The sequence below is a fragment of the Gossypium arboreum genome, chromosome 12 (assembly GCF_025698485.1).
Source record: "Gossypium arboreum isolate Shixiya-1 chromosome 12, ASM2569848v2, whole genome shotgun sequence".
In the NCBI taxonomy this organism is placed as follows: domain Eukaryota; kingdom Viridiplantae; phylum Streptophyta; class Magnoliopsida; order Malvales; family Malvaceae; genus Gossypium; species Gossypium arboreum.
Genome location: NC_069081.1, coordinates 86,435,382 through 86,445,589, shown reverse-complemented (window position 1 = coordinate 86,445,589; position 10,208 = coordinate 86,435,382). Strand labels below are relative to the sequence as shown.

Here is a 10,208-nt window from a genome sequence, read left to right as displayed (position 1 = left end):
TAAAAAAATTTAACCCTACGTAGATATGACAGTCCACAGTCTATTTTCTAAGAACCACAACCTCGACAAAAAACAGTTATATAACAAATATATAATATCGCATCTATTCCTTTATATAACTTAAAACATGTATAAGATCTAAAGAATGTCACTTTCTTTGTAATCAAATCATTCAAGAAGAAGAGAAATTTATTTTGATTATCTGTTTATATTTATAGATAAAACACAATTTGGCTCATGATACTAATTGTAGGAAAAAATTGATTTAGAAAACATGACGGAAAATAAATTTAGGGAAAAGCCAGAGTTTTAAATTTTTTTTTCCGAAACAAGATCTTAGTTGTGATATTTAAAGTAATAAACACTCAATCAAAATTGTAACTTTTCAATTCATCTAGGATAAGCGCTTCGACCGAGTAGTTTTCTACGCTATCCTCAAGCTCACGTCTGCCAAGTGTGGGTTTGCTTCGAATCAGAAAATTTTTCACAAAAATTATCAGTGGTTTAATTTTGCAATTTCTGTAAACTTTTGAGTCAAGTTGTAAATCAAAAAAATATCTTTAGAAATTTTCTGGAATAATCTCTTTAGAGAATTTTTTCTTTACAACTTTCTCTTAAATTCAAGTGTGTGTAAATAATGACCTAAGACTCTCTTTATATAGGAGAGTTTAGAGTTCAACTATGATTAAACTTAATCACTTTAATATTAAATTTAATCTAATATTTATCAAATTTAATATTAAATCTTATTAAAATAATAGAATGTTATCTACAAGATAAACATTAAATTTAATTTAATATTAAGATAATCACTTTAATATTAAATTAATAAAATAATATTTAGATAAGTATTAAATTAAATTTAATATTAAACTATTAAAATAATATTATTTTTGGAATAATTAATTTGAAATCAAATTCTCTAGTGGAATTCCAATAGGACTGTAACTCTTCCATTGCTCAACCATCAACGATTAATTGTCGTCGGCCACCGGGCCGCCGTTGTTATAGCCATCAGCATCGCCATGTCCGGTGATGCAAGTGCGACACCCTTAAGACACCCCGAGTCGATTCGGCTGCTGCCAATTTGGTTTAAGTTAACAATGACCCGACCGGTCTGCTCTAGCCACCAGTTTGACTAGTTTGTGGGTCTTAGTCTCGATTTTGGGCTCTCGGGCCCAATTTACAATATCAGGTCAAATTTTCAAGTTCAATTACCCATTTGGCCAATTGTCTGACTTGGAAATTAAGCTCCAAAAATATCATATTAATTTTAATTGTTTTGATTAATTTAATTTTACTTGATCAAAATTAATTTTTCCAAAAATCACTTAGATTTTCCAAATTAATTTTTCAAGAATTTTTTTTAATCAAATTCTCTAGTTGAACAATTCTTACGACCACTAATTTAATTCCACATCGAATAAATAGACTCAATTAAATTATTCTCAAAGTCGTAGAATTTTCTTCTGATTCAAATGTAGTCCGATCAAGCTTTTGTTGAGCTAGTGGAGGGACCAACCGCACACATACAATTAGGCTCTAGTGATTGCAATTATATCTAGAAGTATCATTCCTATAATTCGCAATTACTTAATTAAAGAGTCAGTCCACAAGAAGTACTGTGATTGAAAACTCTTTATTGTATACTCTCTACGAAAACAATTCATCCAACTGTTTTATCCAATGACCTCGTCATATGTGTGTTACCCTCTATGATATCTTTGATTCCTTTGAGTTAAATCCGCTCACTTAATACAATCTTATTTTATCTCATTGTCACTATTGTGCCTTCTTAATGATTAACAGGACCACTGTCAACAAATAGTTGTGATTAATTGCTCATTCGAGAACAAGCAACCTGTGACCATGTTCCATATTTATCAATTTACACAATGCCAATAAGAGGATATCATTAACTCTTTAATTGAACTATGAATTCCACTGTTGCTAATAAAGCCATGCCATACACAAGTAAGGTATCCAATATACCGATTATAGGCTCGATCATCTTTAGAGCATAAGCCTCCACTTATATCAAAGCACATGAGTTGCATATGCATGGTCAGTGACTAACTTAGGATTTAGGTAAATCACAAAATGAACGTCATAAGTGGATAAATTTACAAACGGATTCAGAATTAATTCATATTGAGTTAGTCCAATGTATCATTCTACCAATAAATACATCTATGTCTTTACTCATGGAGTCAACTGCTTCGATAGCCAAGACTAGCCATCTCCCCAATTGGAATTGTAGACGACATAATAATCCTTCTCAGTATTTGAATCAAATGCTCACTTTGATTCTTTTACGGGGATTACAGACTCATTTAGATTATCTACTGAAGTAAGTCGTCTTTCTCGGAATGTAAATGTTCTTTACAATGCCACTTATCTTCAGTTTAAACTTTAGACAATCAATGAGCTAATATTTGCTTGTCACAATTTTGCTAAGCGTACAAAATATAAAAGACATAATCGTGAAATGCGAAATTAACTTTATTTATTTATTTATTGTTCAAATAAATAGAAAACAGTTACATATTTACTACAATATGAGCACATTTCTCAACACTAAGTCCCCTACCTGTCCCTTTTATAGTCGCCTCTACTTTCACCTTAACAGGGGATGAACAACTCTCTTCCCATCCTCTCAGCCTCTTCCACCACTTTATCACAACAACCCTTCAACCTCCAAGGGTGAACCGCTATTCACCGGTCCTTCCTCCCTAGTGATTCACCATATCAACTCCTTACAAAATCACATTTAGCAAAAAGGTGCGTTCATCATCCTTCTAATTTTTCTATTTTTTTTTTGTTACACATTAGATAATAAAGAGAAATGTCCAAATTATGTTTTCTAATTCAAACCTTATTAGGAGAGAATTATTGTAAAATATTTTACGTGAATATATTGAGTTTAAAAGGAAGATTGAGTTTCAAGAGAATCTTCTGTTTGATATCATTAGTTGGCTTCACCTATTGTGCCAAGATGTTATAAGATGATTTTTCAAAGAAGACACTATCGGTGTCAAATTTTCATACCAGTTTTTCCTACGAAATGAATTTACTTATGAAATCATTATAAATTTCCTGCCTCAGAATTGTGTTCAATCGTTCACTTTGCCATGGTTTATGAACAGGGTTGATAAGGTCCTTTATAACAGTGTTGATTTGTTGACTACCTTCATCGACCATGATAAACCTTTAGTAACTAGAGTTAGACAATTCGTTTTCAAGTCCATTCCAAGTTTGTACATCCAACCCTAACTTACAAATATCTCTTCCTTTTAACATGGATTCATGATCAAAAGGAATCATGGAATTTTTCTTTACTTTTGCTATTTCGCCGACCTGATTTTTGGTGATGAACAAAATCGACAGTAAAAATATAATAGAAACTTTTAATCTTTATAGTTTAATTTCTTCAAAATTATAGTAAAAAGTTTCTAATATATAGTGACTACTGGAATGAATATTCCATAGAAGGGAAAGGATCATCACTTTTTAGCATGAGAATCATAAGAACCATGTAATTCTTAAACTCATTTGGTGAGGGCCATGGAGCAATTATGATGTTTCTTTTGCTCTTAATATTTAGGAGCGTTAGTAACGATAACACCATTGATGGAGACCATAAAATTACTGGTTTATATATATATATATATATATATATATATATATATATATATATATTATATCTTCATTGTATTGCTCTTATCATTCATTATAAGATCATCATTTAAATTCCATTTTTATTTGGGGTATGCATTACGTAATGTGGTATAATCATGATCTTTATTACTTTAACATCACGATTCAATTCATATTTTTGATGTTTTAGCCTGAATTTGTTAAAAGTAAATTCAATCTCAAATCTAATTTAATTTAATTTTAAAATATCAAATATTTAAATTTTATTATTTCAAATTTGAATTAATCCTAAATTTATATTTATCTGAATTAAACACAATAAACCTGAAATGATTTGAATTTAAAGTAATCGAATTCGAAAAAGTTTGAAGTCATAATGATATTTACTGAAAAATCATTACCTCAAAAAGTTAAATGATTTGAATCCAAAACAACTCAACACAAATTGATCCAAACTGAAATGATTCATAAATTTTACAATCCGAATTAACACGATACAAATTGAAATTATCCAACACCAACTTAGCCAATCCAAAGAAAGGCCCAAATAGTAATTTGTAGGCCAACCCAATTACCAAAGCACTCGAAAAATAGTAGCTTAGAAAGCAGCGACCCGGCCGTGTTAACGATAAAACCGACACTTACAGCGACTTGAATTGAGACATAGCGAGCGTAACCCACCTCGGGTGGGTTTTAGCATTGTTACCGGAAAAGGTTATACCGGCAGTCATAGTGTAATGTAGGGTAAAACTAAAATCGTTCGATTCAAAATAAACTGAATTTTTTTCCTTCAATCAATATGAATAATACATTCCGTTCTAGCTGGATCATCAACGAAGAAAAAAAAATCCAAACCCAAGAAAATAATTAATGTACTGAACCACATTAAGCTGGGCTGTTTTACTAGCCCAGGACATTAGTGGGTTATATAATTAGCCCAAATTAGTAAAATCTCAGTCAAGGCTCAGGATCCAATTTTATTATATAATTCATTGTTGTCACAAAAAATTAATTATATACTTTTACTCATCACTAAACTTTTATTCGATAACTAATTTTAATTTCACAGTTACGTTATCTAATTTTGTTATTAGTATTTGTTAATACCAAATAAGAATAATAGTGGTCGGTTACGGTTCATTTGATGATGTCTTATAAAAGGTGTTTTCGGCCGTGCGTAATTTTATTTAATATTTCATCAATTTTAAAATAATTCAATAATTTATTAAAGGGCTAAAAGATATTTTTTCCATTTGAGTAATGGCTAAGATCCTCGCCTGCCCCTTTTAAATTTACTCATGGTGCTACATATTGTTTTTTGTTAGTTTTTTGTTCTTTGGAGCTTAGTCAATTTATTGGCATCACTTCTTCCTAGATATGGGTTATCATATTAAGACAACGGTTAAATATGGTGTATAAAAAGTTGCCTTTGTTAGAGATATAGTCCTCACAATATATGTTGGTCGTGCTGTGGGTTTGCGAGGTTGAAGAATAAGGCCTTTGAGTCTTGGTTGTCATGATTTGATTCTCATAGGCTTCTAGCTTGCAAGGTGTAGGCATAACATCAGGGGCGAAGCTAATATTTTTTTTTCAGAATTAAGTTGTATATTTTTACGATAGTATCTTTTTAATAACTTATATCTTTATAATTTTTAAAAGATTAAATTAATTTTTTTTTCATTTTCAGGGTCAAAGTGCAATATTATCATTACTACTTTAAAATTTTATAAATTATAAAGGAGAAAATTTTTTCCATTTTAAGAGGGTCGAGGCCCCTACCAACCCCCTAACTCTACCACTACATAACATTGTTGTTTTTAATTTCATCAATATCAATCTCAGCACCTATTTAACTCATCTATTAACTTATGAAATTACAATCTTTTGATAATAAAGAGATAATAACAACCTTAACATTAAATTCTTTCACTAAATTTATTTTTTTATAAGAGGCAAATGATAAGACCATTCATTATCAAACTTGAGACCAAGTCAATAAAAGACTTAAACATAAATTGTTTGTCACTTCCCATTCATTAAGCTAAAGGCGATGTCTTCCTATCTTAACAAGTTAAGCAGATAATCAATAAGTGTTGAATACAGTAATAAGATACATTGCATTTCAAAGAAGAGAATAAACAGAAGTTCGAATCTTAAAGACGACATTATTAAAAAAGATAATTATGAACTCTAAACATTAACACTTAAACAAATAAAACATAAGTTACCCACTCGTTACAAAAGTATAATATGAAAAAAACAATTAATAAATTGAAAATCCGAACATTGGAGCTAGATTAATGTAGAACAAACAAGACAAAGACAGTCGTTCATGCCAAGCAATACCGGGAAAAACATGACAATACTTCAATCTTCAAACCGCCTCATCTTTCTCATTCAATGCATAGGTTGTACTTTGAAGGAAATAATTAATTAAATCTATTTTTCTATAATCGTATATGTTTTATATTCTAAGTTTAATTATGTTCATGTTAAAATGATATTTAGATAAAATTCATTTAACAATAATAGTTTCAAAATTTAAATTCAGTTTAAATGTTTGAAGAAAAATTTATTATCACTTTTTCCAATCATTTATTAATAAATGATAAATTTATTGAGTCATCTGTAATAATCAAAATAATAAAATTTGAAATCAATACCTAAATTTGAATTTTTTGAAAAAATTTCATTGATATATAAAATTCTTATAATCAAAGAAAATGATCACAAAATATTTCAATTAAAATAAAATCAAAACAACATTACAAATTAAGAAAGCCATGCGATGTATGAAACTCAGACTATATCAAAGGAAACAAAAATCTCATTCACATTACTAAGATTTTATTAACAATTTTATTAAATTAAATAATAAATAATTTATAATTTTATGTACGATTAATGAATTAAATAATATCTTAAAAACAAAATTAATTAAAATTTGTGGTGTTGTATTATTATGAACACAATTGATGCTTAGAAATAAAACAAGATAGAATAGTGCGAAAGCTATGGGAGAGAGGAATTGGGTCAAGTTGAAGATGACATATCAACAAGCTAAACCCAAGGCTATATTGGGGTAAGTACTTCGATCATGTGGGTGTTAATTTTTTATTTGGATAAATTATATTCAACATCACTAAATTATTAGTAAGTTTATGTTTTGGTTACTCTTTTAAAAAGTTATAAAATAGTCACTAAATTATTTGAAAGTTTTTATTTCAGTCATTGAATTATTCGAAAATTTTTATTTAAGTCATTTGGCTCTCCTAAAGTTTTTTTTTTTAAAATCGACTAGGAAGATCCAAGCGACAATTTTCGATGATCAATACAGTGAATTAATACCTATCGACAAATAGAATAACATAGCTTAGATCCAAGTTTATTTGATGGTCAATATCGAAGATCGAAGAAGAAAGTTGTTTGGATTTTAGTTCGTAGATTCAGATATTTGAAGTTGTTTCATAAAAAAAAAAAGACTGAATTGTAGAAGAAGAGGAGGAGAGCTTTCAATTGGTTTAGGCGGTGTAAACAAAGAAGATCATACAACAATAATTTTAACAGTCCAATAACTTGAATAAAAACTTTCGAATTGTTCAATGATAATTTTATAACTTTTTGAAGTTGAATGACTAAAACATAAATTGATTAATAATTTAATTACCTTAACTATAATTCAATCATTTCTTTTAAATAATTCAATCAATGATTATTATTTGACATATTAGTGAATATTTTTAATTTTACAAGTAATTAAAGAAATCGTTATACGCCTCGTTTATTCAAAATTTTACTTTTAAAATATCAATAAAATATATATAATTATTTTTAATTTCGCTCGTGAAATTAAAAATTAAAAAAACTCTTTTAAGGACTTTATATATGATTTTAGTGTGACACAATAGATCGGTAAAATCCAAAAATATATTGATCCAATCATAATTAAAATATCAATCTAACAAATCAAAATATATTTGCATAATTTCAATATAAATATTAATTGCATCCTTGAAATTTTCAAGTCTATAGTAGAGCAAAACTAACATTTAGTCTTTGATTTAACAGTTTTTTAATTTGGTCTTTGATTTTTATCCATATTAGTCTTAAAATTTGGTAATTTTTCCTAATTCAATTTTAACTTAAATTTCATTAAAAGTAATGGCATGGCATGACGCTATGAGATGATGTCATGTCATCATCTAAATTTTTATTTTAAAAAATATATATATTTTTAAAATTTTAATATAGTGCAATTAGAGTGTTATGTCATTATTCCTAAATAGGAATCCAAATTGAAAGATTAAATTGAAAAAAGTTTTCAATTTTCCAAACTACTGCGGACGAAAGAAATTCAAGGAGCTAATAGTGAAAAGTTACCAGGACTAAACAATTCTGTATCCCAAATTGAAATAAGAACAATCCAAACATAAGCATGATGTAATAATACTCCCATTAGTCACATGGATAATAGATTAATTAGCGGAAGTCCTCAACTGTTATAGCCTTATGCTATGGACCTAAGCTTCTTTAATTCTTTTTTCCTTTATATACGTATAATACATAAACATATATATATATATATATATATATATATATATATATATATATATATATATATATATCATATCATATCATATCATGCATTTTAAATGAGAATTCATGGGTGAAAGAATCATAAATCATAAAGGCCCCTACAACTTTAGAATTTCTTTCTTTAACAAAAAACTAGGCATCTTTCTATCTGTCATGGAAAGGGATATCAACATTGAGAATGATGCTCATTATAATAACCCGCTTACTTCTTCTTCCGTCATCTCTACCACCACCACCGTGGCCACCTCCATCACATTCTCCGTTTCGGGTCCTAATCAAAACAAGAAAACTTCAAAAAACAGTGTAGCTATTAAAGGTTCAAAGAAAGCTGTAGGAGACTTGGAAAGGAAGCAACCGGTATACCGTGGTGTACGAATGCGGAGTTGGGGCAAATGGGTGTCCGAAATCCGACAACCAAAAAAGAAATCGAGAATATGGCTCGGGACTTACCCCACCGCAGAAATGGCAGCTCGAGCCCACGATGTAGCCGCACTAGCCATCAAAGGCTGCTCGGCTCACCTTAACTTCCCCGAACTTGCAAAAACACTTCCACGCCCCGCTAGTACATCTCCTAAGGAAATCCAAGCCGCTGCTTCCCAAGCAGCTGCTTCAACATATCTCGACACATCGCGGTGGAGCAACAACATTGAACCCGAAGACAAAGTCAGTCGTCGACCGAGGCAAGAACAAGTTCCGGTTTCACGTTCGGACAATATGTGTAGTACTTCACCCTTTGAAGACGATGCTGCCTTGTTTGATTTGCCCGATCTCACGATTGATGCCATCGATCGAAGCGATGGGTTCTGCTCTTATTCTTCAACATGGCAAGTATGTGCAGTCGATGCTGGTTTCAGGATCGAGGAGCCATTCGCGTGGGAGTACTACTAGGAAAAGACCGTATCTTTTCAGTACATGCAATATCTTCTTTTTTAATCTTTGACATGGTTAATATTAACCAATCATATGGTTAAAATATATATGTAAAATATGAGCATGTCAGATCAATAAACATTTAATAAATGAAGATTAGGTTCTTCACTTCTTCTTTGGTTTATATATATATATATATATATATATATATTTCTGTTAGCAAAATCAAGAAATTGTTATTGTGAAACTTGAGCGATAATAACTTTAAAGCAAGAAATAGTAGCTACTCTGTGCTATATTTGTATACGTACCCTTTCTACGTGTCTATAGCTTGGAAAAGAAAAAAGAAAAAGAAAAGAAAAAAGTAAAATCATGTGGAGGCACTCATAGTAGGAGCCAATTTGCATTTCATCCATTCTATTAGAATAATAGACAAATTAACTTATTAGATTAAAAAGTAAATTAGTTATTCTATTATAAACTTCAATCACTTTTACTGTTAAAAACTTTTTCATATATATCAGTATGAGATACACATGACATGATAATTGTGATAGTTTGATTATTCTATTAATCATATCAGTTTTAATAATATAAATAAATAAAATTTTCAACAGAAAGTGCCTATTTTTTAATAGAATGGGTAAAATTTAATATGACATTTAATATAAGGACTTCAATAATATTTTTACCGAAAAAAGTCCAAAGAGATCCATGATATTGGTGGAGTGATTTGTGGCAAAGTTGTTTTGCTGTAAATGGAATTGGTGATATACGAAAGGAAGGAACAAAGTTGAAGGTGACCGATCGAGGAATGGTCGTGCTTTTGTACAACACTGCTTTTCACCTTTACTACCATTATTTGGCTAAAGGAAATTAAGGGGAGATTCCTTATCTATGTGGACACATATTTAGAACAACCCCAAACAAAATTGATAGAATAATGGTTCAAGTGGAATAAAATTTTATGTTGGAGTCTTGTGAATGAATAAAATAATTTTAAGAATGATTTCTTCTAAAATAGATTTTACTTTATTCAAATTTAAATTTAATTAGAGACTTTGTGGCTTATAGATTTAATCTTA

General features: G+C 29.6%; 1 protein-coding gene across 1 annotated transcript; it reads left to right on the top strand.

The window, feature by feature from the left end:
• The first annotated feature begins 8,285 nt into the window (after positions 1-8,285).
• On the top strand, positions 8,286-9,277 carry LOC108482298 (ethylene-responsive transcription factor ERF039-like). Its single transcript, XM_017785422.2, has one exon. It carries the CDS (start codon positions 8,320-8,322, stop codon positions 9,139-9,141), a length of 822 nt encoding a protein of 273 aa, XP_017640911.1. The 5' UTR covers positions 8,286-8,319; the 3' UTR covers positions 9,142-9,277.
• The last annotated feature ends 931 nt before the right edge of the window (positions 9,278-10,208 follow it).